At 32.9% G+C, this 19,532-nt stretch overlaps 3 protein-coding genes across 4 annotated transcripts in view; 1 reads left to right on the forward strand and 2 right to left on the reverse strand.

Annotated features, from left to right (window-relative positions):
* The window catches only part of LOC102598175 (trafficking protein particle complex subunit 5), a 6,456-nt gene extending 1,332 nt beyond the window's left edge, over positions 1 to 5,124 (reverse strand). Inside the window, exons 1-7 of the mRNA XM_006350192.2 lie at positions 4,957 to 5,124; positions 3,894 to 3,982; positions 2,731 to 2,794; positions 2,059 to 2,136; positions 717 to 793; positions 553 to 619; positions 371 to 478 (exon numbers count right to left, since the gene is read on the reverse strand). Coding sequence (XP_006350254.1) covers positions 371 to 478; positions 553 to 619; positions 717 to 793; positions 2,059 to 2,136; positions 2,731 to 2,794; positions 3,894 to 3,982; positions 4,957 to 5,028 — 555 coding nt within the window. The 5' untranslated portion in view covers positions 5,029 to 5,124. The remainder of the gene's footprint in view (positions 1 to 370; positions 479 to 552; positions 620 to 716; positions 794 to 2,058; positions 2,137 to 2,730; positions 2,795 to 3,893; positions 3,983 to 4,956) is intronic.
* Positions 5,125 to 6,051: 927 nt separating this feature from the next.
* On the forward strand, positions 6,052 to 11,717 carry LOC102598512 (peptidyl-prolyl cis-trans isomerase FKBP16-3, chloroplastic). Its single transcript, XM_006350193.2, has 7 exons — positions 6,052 to 6,156; positions 6,258 to 6,556; positions 9,311 to 9,394; positions 9,787 to 9,836; positions 10,422 to 10,470; positions 10,546 to 10,620; positions 11,366 to 11,717. Exons 1-7 carry the CDS (start codon positions 6,126 to 6,128, stop codon positions 11,483 to 11,485), a joined length of 708 nt encoding a protein of 235 aa, XP_006350255.1. The 5' UTR covers positions 6,052 to 6,125; the 3' UTR covers positions 11,486 to 11,717.
* A 787-nt stretch (positions 11,718 to 12,504) lies between these two features.
* On the reverse strand, positions 12,505 to 18,827 carry LOC102598845 (translation initiation factor IF-2-like). Of its 2 annotated transcripts, none has more exons than XM_015309952.1 (5): positions 18,709 to 18,827; positions 17,011 to 17,179; positions 15,391 to 15,599; positions 13,535 to 13,625; positions 12,505 to 13,102 (listed from the first exon to the last, which is right to left on the reverse strand). In XM_015309952.1, exons 1-5 carry the CDS (start codon positions 18,715 to 18,717, stop codon positions 12,759 to 12,761), a joined length of 822 nt encoding a protein of 273 aa, XP_015165438.1. In that variant the 5' UTR covers positions 18,718 to 18,827; the 3' UTR covers positions 12,505 to 12,758. The 2 variants fall into 2 exon arrangements, with proteins under 2 accessions (XP_015165438.1, XP_006350256.1); XM_006350194.2 differs by lacking the exon at positions 18,709 to 18,827 and adding an exon at positions 17,794 to 17,895.
* Between the last annotated feature and the right edge of the window lie 705 nt (positions 18,828 to 19,532).

Below are 19,532 nucleotides of genomic sequence, written 5' to 3' on the forward strand. Positions count from 1 at the left end.
GGTGGGTGGGGGAGGGGGAGGGGGTAGTGTGAAGGAAGACATAGGAGTTCTGCATCTTCAATGCCGAGATGACTAACAATCTAACATTATCGTCACGTAAAAGACATACTCAATTTGTCTCATTTGATGTGACACTATTTTCCTTTGAAAACAATTAGCTTTAAGCTTTGCAGTTTACCCTTAATGACATGATTTAACAGTCATGAGTTCTAAAAGGCATTCTTTCTCGCTTAAGCTTGGCGCCCAATCAAACAGGTTTTACAAAAATGAGCCGGAAGAAGTAGCCAATAGAGTCTGTGGCACTTAAAAACTCAGTAGAGCAGCCAACTAGTATATAGTTAAACAGAAAGATCATATAAAACTAATTTACCTCTTCAGCAAATTTTATCAAAATTGTTGTCCGGGGTCGGTGCTGCCCCTCCACAGGAACAAAATGAGCTGTCACTACTGCTGGGAAACCTGCATTTTCAAGAACTCCCTTCGAGAAGAAAAAAGAAAATAAATTATAGCTCTCAGGAATGGTAAGCGAAGCAAAGCCGATAATGTTCTTACCCTTACAATACCCGCAACAAAAGCTCCGCAGTTGAAAGCACCCATATCTTTTGGAATTGAAATGAATCTAAAATTCAAATGCAAAATATCCCAAAATGGAATACAAGAGTTAGTCCAGTAAGCAGATAATCGGAAGCAATTATAATGGCTTCAGTCGAGATCACCTGTTGACAAGGAGCTCCTTCTCACTAATCATATATTCATCTTCATGTTCAGTGCCTTTCTCGAGAGAGTCAGCAACCTGGTATCAACAGCGAAAATGTTTCACCTAATCCAATCCTCAAACAAATTCATACACAGAATAACTTGATTAGTCACTTAAGGTACCAATTAGGCTAAATGAGCTTGATGCCACTCAATCCAAACCCCTGGAAGTCCTCCTAATGTGGCCATTGAAATCTCCCCCTAGGAAAAGCTTCTCAGTGAGGGGAATACCACGAACAACCTCATCCAAATCTTCCCAGAAGTGTCTTTTGACCTCCTCATCCAAGCCCGCATGAGGTGCATAAGCACTGACTACGTTAAAAGTAAGCCCACCCACAACTAGCTTAATAGCCATCAACCTATCGTTCACACTCCTAACCTCTACCACTAGATACTTGAGTTTCCCATTGACCAATATACCTACTCCGTTCTTACCTCTCTCTACTCCCGAGTACTACAGTTTAAACCCATCTACATTTCATGCCTTGGTACCCACCCACCTAGTGCTATGCTGACCTTCCTCTTTTGGAGAATCTTTACTAACTCAATAGACTTCCCCATCAAAGACCCTACATTGCAGGACCCAACTCTCAGCCTAGAGGTTCCCGTGCACCCCACCTCACCCAAGGACAAGACCTTACTCTACCATTGTTAATCCCAGCCCACAGGCCACAATAAACAAGAGTATACTAAGCTAGCACTACCACAAACAGTTAAGAAGATAGAAATAGCAAAAAAACTGAAATTTAAAGGCACTAATCTAGTCAGAATACCAACTCCATTATGCTTCATTATAAAGACATTTTTCTTTCTTGCGACTTCATTCATGTGCAATCTCTCTCACAACATACTGAAGAATCCCTAGACAAAAGCTCACCAGCATATTGAATTAACACAAAGCATTATACCCGCAGAGTCTATTGATATAATGAAGAAAAGATGAACCGCAAGATTCACATGCTATGTGTAGCACATCCTAAGAAGATGAGGAAGTGATAGAATTTAGGCTTAAGTTTCCATGCTTGCTACTAGTTAAGTGAGTTACTTGAAAAGATGGTAATATAGCTCCTAGAAGTGTAAGAACTGAATCTTGTCAAATGATCAGTTTTTCTCCTTTTGCACTGAAAAGGTTTCCAGTCATCCCCACCCCCATGACATAAAACCAAAAATAAATACAACCACTAATAAACAAGAGAGAGTTGTAGCACAGTCCCCCAAGAAACAAAATTAGTATAATTCAAAGAGATGGAAAGGTGTTTCAACAAAAAAAGGGTTAGAGAGAAAGAAGAAAAAGAGGTTGACCTTCCCAAACAAAACCTTCCATACTGTGCTATGCACAAATGATAATATACCCAGTAGTCGTGTCTCCCTTCTGTTTCCCTGCAGCATTATGAAGATTTTAGAGCAATTACGTCAACTTTGAAAATAAAGCTTGTCAAATAGTTCTACAAATGACCATCACAATTTGCTTGCTTAAATTATTGAGAGTAACTTCATAGGATTTTATGTAGTATTGCATTCTTCACATAGTAAGGATTAGCCTAAGTACAGATAGCTCCTCTCCCAGTCTATTCTTGAGTTTGCCCAAATTCTGAACTCTTTATTGGGGAATGACTGATGTCAAGGATGTGGCTAAGCTTAGAGGTAGTCGTCATATTCTCCTCTATAGTTTCCCAGTCTAAAGTGTCAAATTCAAACGATCATGGTTGAAAAACATTTCGCATTTCAGTCTTCAGGAACATTTTGAAGACACAAACATGATTAGGTTTAAAATTACAGTAAGTGAACATGCTTGAAGTATAGATTTCTATGTAATGGACATAGATTAAATGGAAAGAACCGGCCCAGAGAATTATGTAATCAATGTTTACTAGTTTGACAACGAAAGATACCTAGCATCCAGATATGGAGTTGCTCTAAGTGAAGAAATTCAAAGAAGAACATTGCGGTGGCAATTGCATTGAAGCTCCATACCTTTTCCCTATGGCAGAGAAGTTCTAAAATTCGGGCTCCAACAGCATAGCCAGCATCCTCTAACCTGTTTCCCAGAAAATCATTAACATCTACAAGAATGCATTCACGGTTCACAAATACACTGAAATTTGTGGCAACATCAAAATCTTACTGCAAAAAACTACATCAAACTTAAGATACCTTTGTCTCAAAAAAAAAAGAAGCTAAATCCAACTTAAAAGGGCAGAAAAATCTAAGCTCAAGTTCACAGAAGATACTGCTTAACCTTTGGTAGTTCAGTTAGACTGATATTCGATCCCCTTTCTTAATGCCTTCTATTAGCATTAAATGTTCAGACAAACGGTTCTTTCCACAAGTATAGGTGTCAGCAAAAATAGCAATTTCATTCCTTTCGGTAAGGGAAGAATCCGAGAAAATGGATGTAAAAGTATCAATCATTGCCTACAAGCAGTTAAAAATAGCTAATCCTTACCCCAAGGTGATCATTCCTTTCATCTGACACTAATAATATGGAGAATGGAGATGCCTTAATTGTTTTCCTAATTTCTTTTAACGACAAGGGGACCCACAGCCACTACCCTTTGGGTGCACACAGGTTAAACTCCGCTCCAATGTAATTGCCGGCAAACACTCAGGAGAGGTAAACCGCACTAGGCAAGCCTTGAGCGATGAGCTCGATTGACAAAACATGCGAAGGGTTTCTAACCTCCATTTGGGAGATCCCCTGCTCAACCAACTCGGCCACCATCCTATATTGACATGATACCATGGAAAAGACTCTTAAGCACAAAAAAGATATAGCTGGAATGAGAACAACAAAGAGCATCTCCATATTTAGAGCAACACTAATGTAAAATGATCAATCAATCAGCTAAGCCTCCCCTCCAAAATAGTTAGTGTATGAATCTTCCATAACCATTTCGCCCTACTCGAGTCCAATCCAATACTAGTAATTCTCTGAGTTCCACAAACATGCAAGTCGCTTCCCTCTAATTTCAGCAATACAAGGGCAACAACAACCACAACTACAACTCAGTGTCAAAAAAGTCAGGGTTCGACTATACCAATACCCAATTTTTCATTTAAGCTCATTTCATAAAGAATCCTTATAATTCAGCAATACAACGGCAAATAAACAAAATAACAGAGTTCTTGAAAATCACCTTCGCTCTAATTCAGTAATGTTGTCCACTTGAGTCTGATTGTACTGAACAAGCTCCGAAAACAAGAAAGCAAAAGCACTCAAACTGACCTGCAAAGGATCTCATTCACTAATCTGCAAAGTATATCTCCAAACCCACCCATACCCTCTAGCTAAAAAGATTTAAAAGTGGTAACATGGGTCGATGTTATTAGTATCTATAGTGAAAAAGAACCCCACCCCCTTCTTTTCTTGAACAGCTAAGAGAATTTAGAACACAAAATTGAGTTAACCAAAAGCACTAAAATTGATATGCAAAGGGCCCTCAGCCACTAGTCTGCAAAGTATATCCACCCCCACACCCTCTAGCTAAAAAGATATAAAATTGGTAACATGGGTCAATGTTATTAAGATCTATAGTTAAAAAGAACCCCCACCCCACCTATTTTTTTTCTTGAACAACTAAGAGGATTTAGAACACAAAATTGAGCTAAGCATAAGCGCTCAAACAGACCTGCAAAGGAACTCAATCACTAATCTGCAAAGTAACCCTCACCTCACCCCACCCACACCCTCTAGCTAAAAAGATTAAAATTGATAACATGGGTCAGTGTTATTAGGATCAATAGTGAAAAAGCACCCCTTTCCCCCTTAAACAACTAATATAACTTAGAACACAAAATTGAGTTAATCTTTAGGCTTCAATCACTAATCTGAAAAGTATATCCACCAACCCACCCCAAACCCAGAACCCCATCAACAACCTTCAGCTAAAAAAAATAAATTGGTAACATGGTCAATGTTATTAGGATCAATAGTGAAAAAGAACCCCTTTTCCCCTTGAACAACTAATATAACTTAGAACACAAAATTAAGTCCTCAATCACTAATCTGCAAAGTATATCCCCCAACGCACCAACACCCTCTAGCTAGAAATATCTAAAATCGGTAACATGGGTCACTATTATTAGGATCTATAGTGAAAAAGAACCCTTTTTCTTCTTCATTCTTGAACTACTAAGATGATTTAGAACACAAATTTGAGTTTTTTTCCTCGAAAAAAAAAGAAGAGAAAGAAGAAGTACCTCTTGTTTGCCTTTGCTGAGGGGTCTCTCAAGAACATTTGAGTACTGTTTGATCTTCCCTACACTTATCATCTTCTTCCTTAACTCTCTCTCTCTAGATCGCTTAGCACTGTAATGTCTACTCTTGTTTTGGGTACTCAGATTTCGTTTCGTTTTTCATTGAAAAGGGAGACTGAAGGATAAAAGAGAAAAATGACAAAATGACCCTTTTATGTTTGATGAGGTTTAATATAGTACCTTTAAATATAATTTTGAGCACTCTTAGTCCTTTCATTTTGTTAAAAGTGAGTATTTTAAAGAATTTACGGGAGACATTAGGAATTTAGGATAGTATCCTAAAGCTTAGAATAAATTACAATAAAAAAAATCCGACTATATTTGAGTTGATTTGGTTTTAATTAAAAAAAATTAATTCGACATTATAAATATAATTTTAAATTTTATTTTATACATAAAAGTATTTATTTTGATATAATTTCTGAATATTTCTTGTACTTTTGCATAATTTTTATTTCTCAACTTATTATTTCGAGTTTTTGAGACTTAGAATTTTGAATTGTCCAATAAGGTTGTAGTTCATAGATAGCTCAAATCAAAATCAAATTAATACTAATGCTAACAATTAATTCAATACTAAGAATGACAATAATGTTGAATATCTGTTTTTTTATTTTACATTGATTTAGACATTTAAAATACTAATTTTAATTATTTTTTTAATGTTTAATCATGTAGCTAATACTTATTATACTTATTTTAGTATGATTTAACACTTTTAAATTATGATGATTTTCACTATAACTTATTAATCATATTATTTAGTTCTCTAGAGTTTGTATGAAACAGAGTAATCGCTAACAATAATGATCACATACCCATACAAGTCTCATAATTGGAGGTCTGGAAAAGATTGAGTGTAGGAATATCTCATAGAGATAATGAAAGCTTGTTTCGGAACGATCCTCGATAAAGTGGGGCTAACCACCATTGAGGCCAAACTTTATGGACCAAACTGTATTTAACATAACATCAATTTGCCTCTTCTAAAACAGCCCATATAAAAAGCCACATATTTTATTTCATTATCCACTCACTCATTCTTTTACTAGCAACAAAAAAAATTATGATAACACATTGCTGAAAAATCCAAAGTTAGGATTATCACAACAATGGCATCAACATCTCTTGTACATCCACTCAGTAAGCTCAATTAAATCTTGAAAAAAATATTTTTTTTTACTTTTTTTTCATATTCAATTTTGTACTCATTTGGTTTACATATTGTGTTCTTGAATGTAAAGGTTCAGCCTTTTCTATAAATTTGTTCAAGAATCATCATCAAACAATCAGAAAACCTCAAATTGGAAATGGGGTTACTAGGAAATGGGGTTTAAGATTGTGGGCACAAGAGAATTTGATGGGTACTGTTGAAGAAGCTGAAAGGTACAATACAACTAAGCGCAGAGATTTGTTAATGGGGTTGGGGTTTTGTGGGGTTACAAGTTTTTTGGTGGGTTCTTGTTATGCTGAAGCAGCTGGATTGCCACCAGAGGAAAAACCAAAGCTTTGTGATGCTACATGTGAGAAAGAGCTTGAAAATGTATGGTGAGGTTATTTAGCTTGTTCTCATTTTGTTTTTGAACTCTTACTAATACTTGTTCTCATTTTGTTTTTGAACTCTTACTAATACTTGTTCTCATTTTGTTTTTGAACTCTTACTAATACTTGTTCTCATTTTGTTTTTGAACTCTTACTAATACTTGTTCTCATTTTGTTTTTGAACTCTTACTAATACTTGTTCTCATTTTGTTTTTGAACTCTTACTAATACTTGTTCTCATTTTGTTTTTGAACTCTTACTAATACTTGTTCTCATTTTGTTTTTGAACTCTTACTAATACTTGTTCTCATTTTGTTTTTGAACTCTTACTAATACTTGTTCTCATTTTGTTACTTTCTCCGTTTCGATTTATGTGGTGTAGTTTGATTGGACAAGTAGTTTAAGAAAGTTCGACTTTTGAAATGTGTGATCTTAAATATGCCATGAGATTTATGTGTCTATAAAAGTAGTTACTAAGCATTTTAGGTGAAAATGAGATGTTTAAAGTTAAATTAAGATAGGTGTTGTTCGTTTCTTTTTTAATATTGATAACCATGATATTTGAGTCAGTTTTTGTGTATCTCGACTAATTTCATGGGATATATGCCACCTCCCACCGGAAATGGTACCAAGTAACACTGTCCACCAAGTCTAAGACAGATGGAAAGAAATCACATAACTTTTTTTGTCTCTGCTGAGATTTGAACCTTAAATCTGATGGTTTCCAACCTACTTCATTGACCACTAGATCATACTCTTGGGTAGGTGTCATTTGTTGTGAAAGGGACTAATAAAGAAGTAGTGTCATATAAAATGGAGCAGAGGGAGGGGTAGTCATGGTCAATTTTCTACTCCTTCCATCATAAGTCCTATGTTGCTTGGATTCTTCAAACATACCTCCAGATGTGTGATGGATTCTCCAAAAGCTATACATTTTTAGGATCCGACATGGGTGCTGCTGTATTTTTGGAGGTTTGAGCAAACATAAATCATACTTTTATAACAACATTTGAGTGAATGAGCAATTTTAGATGTTAATCTTTTGTATAATACCTGATAGAGCAATTAGGATTATGGATTTTCAGTTTATGGGGTAGTCTGGGATGCATAGTCGTGGAGAAAACTGCCAGTTTGGTTGAACAAGATGCCCATCGAATTTTGCCTCTAATTGTATTGTGCCTTGTGGAGGCGTACATGCAGGAAGGAAGTTTGAGTTAAAGCAGTGGCTGTAAACTTACTTGAATAGAGCAGCCTTCATAATCGAAGTTTAAAATTTGAACAGTTAAATGACTTTGAACTTTTGAAAGTTATGAAATTATAAAGTAATATTATGAATGGAATGATGTTAAGTACTTTGGGATCTCCCAAAATGAAAATTGCGAGATATATAAGGGACGGATATGAACTATTAAATAAAGAATCCTGTGAGGAAATTAATTGTTGCCTTAAAAATTCGATGTGATGCATGGTTTTTATTTACTCATAAGGGGTCGTTTGGTAGAGTGTATTAGCAAAACTAATGCATGCATCAACTCCGTGTATTAGTAGTCCCTTGTTTGGTACACTTTTTCACTTTATTGTGTATTGAGGAGTGTATTACTAATACCATGGATTTCTAGGTATTAGTAATGCAAAGAGATTTAATACATGCATTAGCAACATTACTTTTATACACTCTACCAAGCGACCCCTTAGTGATATTCATCTGCCACGCTAATGCAAATTTCAAGAGAAGTTCCTCGCTTGCATTTGGTATCTAGTCTAAAAAAAGTTATTGCACTTTCACATTCACGGAGATTGTTGACAAATTATAACCACTATGAATAATTTTCAGCTTTCTTGTGTCGAGTTTATTACTGCACTTTTTGAGCTGGTCCTTACTTTTTGAGTATCCTTGTTAAGATCCTGCAAGAATTAATCCCTATTCTAGAATGGTAGGATATTATGTGCCTTTTGCAAAGACATCTAAATATAATCACACACATTTAGGTAACTTATTATCCCATTCTGTCTTAGGTCACAGATACACCCCATTTTTTTTACTTGCACATGGCAAGTGTAAGTCCACACTTCCAAATCAAGTATATGTTCCTACTGAATGTTTTCATTTCAACCTTTTCTAAAAGAGAGTCAACAGTGTTCCCACTTGCCCTCCAGTGTGACTCGAAACCTCAACCTACCGGTTGATGGTGGAGGTGCTCAATCACTTGAGCAAGCCTCACTTGTCCCTATTGAACGTTTTTCTGTATTTCCCAATTTCTTTTAATAGTATATGGTGAATACTGAATTCTTAACACTGTTTAGATTTAGTGATTTGAAATCCATATAGTTGGACATACAATGGCTATATGCATGCATAGATTTGCAAAAGTTGATATTCTGACTGCTATGGTCCGAAGCTTCTTGCAACAATGAAGTTGCGATTTAGCATGAATTAGGAGTGCCATTTTATTTAGGTAGTCTTTTTCAGACACTTAGCTGACAAATGATAACAAGACCCAAATTGGTCTAAGAACTGAACTGAAATAGCTTCATTACTATCATCTTTCTCGGAGATATTTCGAGTTAGAATACAATCATGGTTTACATATGAAGTTTAATAGAGTATCCATCAACTTAGGAATTAGGATGTTGTGTCTGATTGCTGAAGGATACATATAATCAAAGGTTACGTGATGCAAAAGATTCACAAACATATCCTTTATCATAGAAACCTGAGAACCCCGCTAATAGTAGAACTTTTTCATAAATGAAGGTTCCTATGGTAACAACTGAGTCAGGCTTGCAGTATAAGGACATCAAAGTTGGTCGAGGCCCTAGTCCCCCTGTTGGTTTCCAGGTATGTATCCTGATTTCTGATACTTCTTATGTAAAAGTGAAGGACAAATTACGGTGCAATGAACTTTCTTCTTCACCAAACTAGCTTGTTACCTTACCCATTTGGTAATTAATGGTAAAATATTATGCTGCTTTATCTTCTCAAATCACAAGGTTGTCTTTTATCGTGAATAACTTGAAGGGAATTGAGGAGAAAAGGACATGCAAAAAATTGAGAAAAGAGTAGTCTAGTCAAAGTAATGCATCATTATTTAAGGTGTAAGAAGAAATATCTGGCTCCTTCAACATATTTTGAATTATCATGTGGAAGAAAAGATGTCTGGCTCCTTCATCCGTGTAAATTCTATTTCTATTCTTTATTTTGATCAGTCAAATTTTGTTTCATGATGACAGGTCGCTGCAAATTATGTTGCCATGGTTCCCTCGGGACAAATTTTTGACAGGTCATTACGCTAATTGTACTCTGATTGGTTTGTTGAATATTTTACAAAATTGTATACAAGCTTTGTCTTTTTTGGTCATCTGGAAATTGCATTCGCTGAAGCATATGAATGTAATATGCCTTAATACAGTAAGGCGATGATGTTTGTATGTGCTCGTGCAGCATGGCATATTTATAAGGAGGCATGTAATGTACTGATCCACAGCTAAATAGCATAATGATACTCAGAAGAAAAACAAAAGGACTCAAATTTTAAATTAAATGAATATATAGCCTCCAGAAGAAAAGAGATAAGGAGGAAGGTTCTCCTTGTAAATATTTTTGTTACAGTTTCTTCTTTAGATTTGGTGCTTGTTTTGGACATGAAGGAAAAGTTGCAGAAGTTATTCTTTTCGTTTTCTCACAATGCTCATACATGTAACCTTATAAAAATAACATGGCATTTCTCGTTTAAGAAGTCTGATTCTCCTTTCCTTCAAAAAGCGCTTGCATTCCTAATTCTGCATTTAGGATAAATGAGGTTTACAATTCATTGTTTCTTCAAAGTCTTAACTCTCGCAAGATTTCTTGATTTCTGAATTAACAGCTCCCTGGAGAAAGGTCGACCTTACATTTTCCGTGTAGGTGCTGACCAGGTAAACTTTAGTACATGTTCATGAAAATTTGTAGTTAGTTCATACATGACTAACTAATTTCAACGGCTAGAGTAGGTAGTCAAAGGACTTGATGAAGGGATCTTGAGCATGAAAGTTGGAGGACTACGTCGACTCTATGTACCTGGATCTGTAAGTTCTCTGCCTTCTGAATTTCTCATTCTACAGATGCAAGGCAAATGAGAAAAAGATAATAATCAAACCATTAAGCAGGGGTAAATGCTTCTCTGTGGGATTGACAGGTTTAGATATAGCCCCTTTGAGGACGTTTGGTAGAATGTATTAAAAAAAAAAATACATATATTAGTTGTGTGTGATTTAATTCTTTATTCAGTAGGATGTTCACCCTATTTATAGGGTGTATAACTAATGGTACTAATACATGGATAAACAATGTTAAAGATAGAATTTCCCTTAATACATCAAACCAAACACTGGATATGAAATAATTACAACATTATTAATCCCCACATTACTAATACACCCTATTCAATACTACTCTTGTACACTCTACCTAACGACACCTTAGTTTCTTATTTGGGAAAAGAAAGAAAAACAATATCTCTAGTTGCTTACACAAATAAGAAGCTACCTGCAAGGCTGCAATATTTCAAAGCCTTGAGGTTTCTCAAACTTTATCCTCCTAATAGTTTGTTCTGCTTGATGAGAAGTTATTCAAAATAATGTCCCGAGGATGGCCTAATACTTTGGGCGGGGGTTTCGTGAACTTGAACCTTTTCATATAAGCAATAGCTTACGGTCAATCTGTTTAACGTGCATGCTTTACTGCATTCTTGCGCAATTGACTTGAAATCATCCAAGATAAATGCAGATCTTTTATCAGACTAAGTCTCTTACACATATTTCTGTTGAATAGTTGGCGTTTCCAAAAGGCTTGACATCGGCTCCTGGAAGGCCAAGAGTGGCTCCTAACAGCCCAGTGGTATTCGACGTGAGTTTGGAGTTCATACCAGGCCTTGAATCCGACGACGAGTGATCATTTTACATTTTTTTTTCTTGTATTTTTTTCCCTTTGGCATGTATCTATAAAGCTAAGGAAAGGCTCATGTAATTATACTATCATTATTCCTACTGCATTTCTTTATTATATTCACTTTTTCTTTGTTGTATACAGTCCAGTTTTGCTATTGTATTTAGTTCTTGTATGTGCATATATGTACATGAATATAGACATGACAAAGAAATGTTAAAGAATATCTTGAAGGGGAGCCTTGATGTAATTAGTAAAGTTGTTGTCATGTGATCAGGAGGTCACTAGGTTCGAACTGTGGAAATAGTCTCTTGCAAAAATGCAGGGTAAGGTTGTGTATGATAGACCCTTGTGGTCGAGCTCTTTTACAGACTCTGTGCATAGCGGAAGCTTAGTACAACATCTGGCTACCTAATTGGTTAAGAATTTCGAGCTAAAATACGACGAGACGAGATTATGGATGAGCTAAACTTTTTATTTCCGCAAGTTCAAAGGCAAACTTTGTACTTCGTAATTATCTCTTTGTGACCTATAGGTTACTATTCGAGTTGTGGAAAGTCATTTATACTTGTATTAGTTACATCACACTTCTCAAGGTGCGATTCAGGTCAAATCCAAAGATTACCATCCTAGAGGAGAGGACAAATATATACAAACATAATTTTCTTGGAAGTGACTTTACAACCTTTCAATCTTTTTATGGTTACAATTTGCAAATATGATGGAATAGTGGTCCTGAATATAGAGTATTTACTGCTCTGTATAACAAACTAGTACTCTGTACCAACTGACACTGGGAGATCTACAATGATTTGAATTATCCGGAGAATGCAATGCCTGATATATATATATAAAAAAAAAAAGAGTAGATAATCAAAATTATTTCTCGATTCACTCAAAGAGGTTGTATTAGGTATGGTTCGAACAACCAAATAGCTTTTGTTTGACTTTGTATATACATTAAGAATATTTATGGAATTGATGGCAAATTCAAAACTCATAAATTATAAATTTTCAATAGGGAGGGATAAACATTAAAATCATAAGCACAAAAGTTTAAAACTTTCAAAGTATGTACATCTTGTTCAACAACTTATAGCACCAAAACACCAAAATTATTAGATAGATGTTGAGAAAAATCTCTCAAATAGACAATTTAATAAATCTTTATTAGCATATACTAGACTAGAACATATCGAAAATCGAACAATAACAACACTACATGCAATGAAATTTCCTTGTCAGAATTCCTGGTTTCACCACTGAGTAACCGAAAAGGTTACATGATAGAGCAAGCATTAGGATTCTCATCACTGAAAATCTGAGGGGGGTAATTAGCATACTCCATGAAAATGTAGTCCCTTTGATGCATATATTCATTTTTCTTGATATCTATTGTTGTCTTATCATCTTCCTCTTTGCCTTTTTCTTCTTCATTTTCTTTCTTTTCTTCTTTTTTCTCTTCTTCTTTCTTCTCTTCTTCCTTTTTTACTTCTTCTTCCTTCACTACTATAGCTTGCTTCCCTGTCCTCTTGTACACGTCGTTCGCTAACTTCTCTGGATCAACGACACCTTTTACTACTACTTGATTGTTTCCTAGGTCCGTCGTTACAGATTCAACACCTACAATATATACATATGTGAGGATTCAATAAGAATTGACTAGTTTTACGTTGACTGTCAGTATAGAAGTTGGTTATAATAATGCACAATAATATATTTGATAATGTATGCATTTGCAAGTTCATTACAAATGTAAGGACTAAACATGAATTGACTAGTTTTACGCTAATTGTCAACATACAAGTTTGTTACACTAATGCATAATAATAACATGTTTGATGTTTGTCATGAATTGACTAGTTTTATGTTGACTGTTAGCATACAAGTTCGTTACCATAATGCATAATAATATATTTGATATGTGCATTTGCAAGTAAGGATTCAACATGAATTGACTAGTTTTATGTTAGCTGTCAACCAACAAGTTCGTTACAATAATGCATGATAACACATTTGAAATTGTAAAATATGGAAATCATATGATACATGTACCTTGAATTTTTCGGATTCGTTTCTGCATTACTTGTGCACAAGCTTCACAATGCATCTGAACTGTCATCTTCACTGTTATGACCGGAGGAGGCTGTCCATTATGTGAAAAACATATGACATTTTTCGCGTAATGCACGTACTCAGTGACTAGTTATATCATGAAATATAGAGAAAATATAGACAAATTGACAAAGACAGAGTAACTATAATTTGCTATTCTAAAGTAAAATGCAAATCAATGTCACAACAAAAAATATTATGTCTCAATCCCAAATAAGTTAAGGGTCGGCACAAAGGTGGAGCCATTACATTGCGTCTCTGTTGAAAATGAATCCTGTTAGGGGTCTGCTATATGAATCTTGACTGACTATGTTGAAAAACTCGACCCCTAATCCCCTTAGAACAACATTGTCCCACTCAGAGACGAATTCAAAATTTTAAATTTATAAGCGTAATGCCAACTCTTCCCCCTTAAAGCCACTAAGGTCAAGATCTTTTTTGTTAGTTATAACTTAAAAGTTGATCATATAATATATCATCATTTTCTAAGCATGTTTGCTTCATTTAACCTCATCTCAAGCCGATAAGATATGATATATTACATTAGCACAACAAAAATATGATAACGCAATATATTTATGAAACAAGACATAACAACCATCCAAACAAGATGTAAGTTGTTGTATTGGGATTGTTATTTTATAATATTGTACATAACTATATGTTATATTCAGAATACTGCAAAATATTGAAATGTCAGTCTCGAGAATCCCTTATAGGCCCCATTTCAAGATTTTACTATACTGCAGTATGGCAGAGTAGCCCACCTACACTTCATTCAAACAATTTTTGAATTGACAAAAAATAATTTAAATTTTACAATTTTTTTATCTTATTTGTAATAATAAATTTTTATAGACACACAAATATTACGTATACTGTAAGTTCATTACATACGTCTTCAAAGTATGATATGTTAAAGATATAGAAGGATCGAGAGTTAGAACTTAGAAGGGTGTAAGAATGTCCAAACCTCCTTAACGAAAAAACACAATGTAAATAAATTTAAACTTTTTTTTATTTTACATATATATAATAGATGATAAAATTTTCGAGTCTCTGTCCACTCTATCTACACCACACATTGTTTAGTGTGCCCTTCAACACCCCTCTCCCCCACTTTACCCCCCAAGTGGATTGCTCAGAGAGTTGTCTTTTTTGCTAAACTTTTTACTGTAAAAACTAATATGTTATGTTGCTTTCATTGTCAGCAAGGATACAACAGCCATAGACTGTGGTTGCTCTATTAATTCCCTTAACACTAAAAGGAAAAAATACTACACCACATACTCGTTTGAATTATTTAAAAAATGTATAATATTTGTATCGAATTCTTCAAAAATATAATCAAATATTAATTATTTAGTATCTTACCCTAGGAAGGGTTCATCTAGTACCGGACCGATAATTTAGACAACATGCCTCAAGTTTTTTTTCCCAAGTGTGGAAACACTAGAATCAGAAATAGTAGGATTGATTCGAAGTAGTAAGGTTGAAAATAAAATAAATATATTTAATGTTGTCATATTAAAAAAAAAAAGTATTTGTGGAGGACTCGACACACACTTATCGACATTGTTTAAGTATGCAATGACTAGTGATTAATTAGGGTAGCTTGATGCATGAAGTACATACACACAAAATTCAGAGAAAAAACATACCTCAAACTTGTATAATGTAGTCAGTTTATCCTGACGCAAGCATCTATCAATAGCTAATTTCATGACTCAGACTCAAAATATATTACATCACACGAAAATAACTTTACCGACTAATTAAACAATAATAATATTTACCTCATCTTTCTTCTCTTCTACTTTTGGCAACTCCTCTTTCTTTTCTTCTTCTTTTTTATTTTCTTCTGGTGGTTTTGGCAAAGGTGAAATCAATTCCACTTTTCTACCACTTTTCTTTTGAATTCTTTCACACACTTTGAGAGGATCTGCATTTTTCCCTTTTATCACCACTTTGCTAGCCTTAGAATCTGCCTTTACTTCCTCCACTCCTATTCATTTACCACAAAAAAAAAAAAAAAAAAATTATACTCAAAAGTCTTTTTTTTTTTGTTTTTTTACCATATGATACAAAAAGAAAAGATATTATAATGTTATAATAAATTAAAGTTGAATGTGTCTTGTTCAATTCGAACTTCTGGAAGCAGTCACTAATGATTATAATAGAATAGATGATATGAATCATACTCTCTCCGTTTTAAAAAAAGTGACATGGTTTGACTTAGCACGAAATTTAAGAAATTAAAAAAGACTTTTGAATCTTATGGTCCTAAATTAAAGTTATGTCAGATATACAAAACTGTCTTTAATCTTGTGGTCTTAAACATGCCACGTGGAAAGCTAAAAGTAAAATGTTACCAAAAAAAAAAAAGAGGTCATTCTTTTTTAAACAAACTAAAAAGAAAAGGAGGTCATATTTTTTGAAACAAAGGGAGTATATTTTTTGTGGCGCGGCCTTCTATGAATTTTGTCAACGCAAAATATTCTGTGTACTCCTTCTGTTCTATATTAGTTGATTATTATTCTTTTTACAGGCATATTAAGAAGTTATATATAAAGAAGAAGATAATTTTACTAATTCACCCTTTAAAAATTTCTTGGAAAATTTATAAATAAATATGAACACTTTTAAAAAGAATTAATTGTAAGATGTAATATAGAAAAAAATAATCAATACTTTCTTGATTTTTAATAAGATAGACAACTAAAATATGACAATTATTTTTATTTTTAGCAGAATGATCAACTAATATGAGATGGAGAGAGTATCGTCCCAGCCTTTTTTTGTGTTTTGTTTTATATGTTAAGCTTTGTTTATTGGGTGCATTGTTCAAGAATTTACTAATGAATAGTTGAGTTGAAAAACGTGATAATGAGATAGGAGACCATTAGAATAAATTAATGAAGTCTCAATATTTAGTGTATTCTTTAATCGGAAAGAATAATTTAAATTATTTTTAAAAAAAATTAACTTATATTCATTAATAATGTTGTTAAATTTTATATTATCACAAAAAAGGGGTCAAATTTGACATTATATATGCTATTCGAAATTGAGCAGCGTACTCTTTCGTTGTTATTTCGATTTAAAGATAATTTTTAAATCATGATTAAAAGTTGAAAGACAAATTTAAACTTTTTTTTCGAAGACACATGAAGTTCAATCATTTCACAATAGAGGTATGTTAATAGCATGGGTATCTCCGTTACAATTTACTAACGACAAGAATATAAATAGAACAAAATCATAACATATAACATCTTGAGCAATTTTGAATAATACTAGGGATACATTTGAACATTTTTCTTACTATTAATGTCATTTAACTAATTCACTTATTATAGGTAATTAATTTATTTAATTAAAAGAAGGAATTATTAATTAAGGAATAAATTAAATACCTTGAAAACCTCTGAGGGATCTTGCAACTTTTCTTGCACAAGCTTCACAATGCATATCAACTTTAAGCACAATTTCTTGAATTTCATCTTCTTCTTTTTCCTCTACTTTCTTCTCTTCTTCTTTCTTTTCTTCCTCCTTTTTTACCTCCTCCCCTTTGTTCTCTTTTTCCTATCAAAATCACACAAAAAATAAATAAATAAAATTAAAATGAGAATTAATTAAAAGTATACATATATAAATTCTTCATCAAAAGGACAATGTAGAGAGTTTAATGTTATAGGGTTCATCTGAATTCAGTAATTTTGGTTCAATTTTATGATATATACATATCTTAAATTAATCTCATAAAGTTTGAATCTTGAATACGTCTTTGTTATCATCGTACAACATTAATTCTTGTTACATAACTCAACTAAACATGTATAAATAGTTAATTTCAAACTTGAAACTAGAAATGTTCAAATTTTGAATTTTGAATGTCTTTGCTATTAATGTAGAAAAAATAAAAGATTTCAAACTCAAAATCATAAAAGTTCAAATTTTGTACTTTTTGTTACAAAAAATCCACTTAACAACTACAAGAATGATAGATTTGGAATTCGAACTCATAAAATTCAAATCTCAAATATATCACCCTTGCTTTCAGTATAGACAAGATTCTTATACACTATCAATATTATCCATTGACAAACTGTATATATATGAAACTACAACAAAACAAAATTAGATTAATTTATGGATTGTTGATTTTTTTTATTTTTTTTTTGAGTGTTTGAACATACCTCAGCCATGTAGTAAAAAAATGCTCCAACAAACTCTTGATTTTCAATGAAAAACTTATAAAGTAAATGAAAAGTTTTTCCTACTTTAAAAACACTCTCTCTCTCTATATATATATATATAGCGAGAAATAGTCAAGGATAGATTTAGTGTATCTATTATGAAATTTATCTAAACTCAGTAATTTTGACTCAACTTTTGTATACGTTACAAAATTTACTAAAGGAATACAAATAATGAATTTTGTACGTATCGTGCACTAAAATTCACGAAATTTAAATCTTGAATAGTTTACGTTAAAAACTATGAAACTAAGGGGAAAAAATAGATTGTAGAATTAATGTGTTTGAACATAGGGGTGTGCATTCGGTTTTTCGGTTTGGATTTTCAATTTTTGGTTTTGTAAAAGTGTAACCCAATCCGATCCAAAATATATTTGGTTTGGTTTGATTTTTCTTTATTCGGTTCGGCTTTTTTCGGTTTGGTTATTCGGTTATGTCAATAATTAATAACATATATAACCAAAGTAATAATATTTAATCCCTTAAATATACTTCCTAATATAAATCATAAGTAAAACTTAAACACAATACTTATAAGTATACCTATTATAGATGTAATTCAAACATAAAATATAAACGTAATCATCATGAAAGGCAATAACCAAAAAGGGACAAAAGTGGTTAGCTCCAACTTAATTCTAAGCCTAAACATTTTATATATATATATATATAAAATTCGGTTTTTTTCGGTTTTTATTTTTAAAATCCAAAACCAAACTAAAAAACCAAACAAAATAATTTATTAATCCAAAATCAATCCGAAAAACTAAAAATCCAATCCAAATAAAAATTTGATTTGATTTGATTTGATTATTCGGTTTAATCCAAATAGTGCACACCCCTATTTGAACATACCTCACCCATGTAGTTAAAAAGCTCCAACAAACTGATGATTTTTAATGTAAAAATAAAGTAAATGAAAAGTTCCTCTTCTTTTTTCCTTCTTTAAAAGTACACTCTCTAAATAGATGGATAGATATATATATAGAGAGAGAGGGGTACATTTATTTAAGTTGGAGGAAGAATGAGGTGATACTTAAAAAAGTAAAAATTTATCCGTATCAAGTGTTGATACATAACATGTATTTGAATATATATATCTTAAATTGTGTATATTTCTCTTTATTATATTACTTGACTATGATAACCTACACTGATTTGATATAAATACTTTGTGCGCATACGTTTTACCCATAGAAAATAAAAATGATATAAGGTATGGAGGAAAACATTTTCAAGTAAACGTTTTTCAATTTCTATTCCTAAATAGAATTAGAAAAAACAAGGTTTACAAATGATATTTTACATTGATTGTATCGTCCCGCCTCTACCCATAGCCCACCTCACCACCCTTACATTAGCCCCGCCTTTTAATGTATTTATCTATATTATTTATAAATATGTAAAAACATTTACTCCCAGTCCCTCCATCTTATTATCATCCTTCTTCTTCAGTCTGTCCCAAAAAGAATATCACCTTATTATATTTAAAAATAACAAAAAAAAATATCTACATAAATATCTAAAAATTATTTTAGACCACAAATTATAAAAATCTTCATTTTTTTCTTAAACGGCAAATATATCAAATCAAATAATATCATATAAAATAAAATTTAAAAAATACTGAAAAATATTTTTCTCCGTATCGAACATCCGGACAATAATTTATTAATTGC

The sequence above is a fragment of the Solanum tuberosum genome, unplaced genomic scaffold (assembly GCF_000226075.1).
Source record: "Solanum tuberosum cultivar DM 1-3 516 R44 unplaced genomic scaffold, SolTub_3.0 scf00118, whole genome shotgun sequence".
Lineage (NCBI taxonomy): Eukaryota > Viridiplantae > Streptophyta > Magnoliopsida > Solanales > Solanaceae > Solanum > Solanum tuberosum.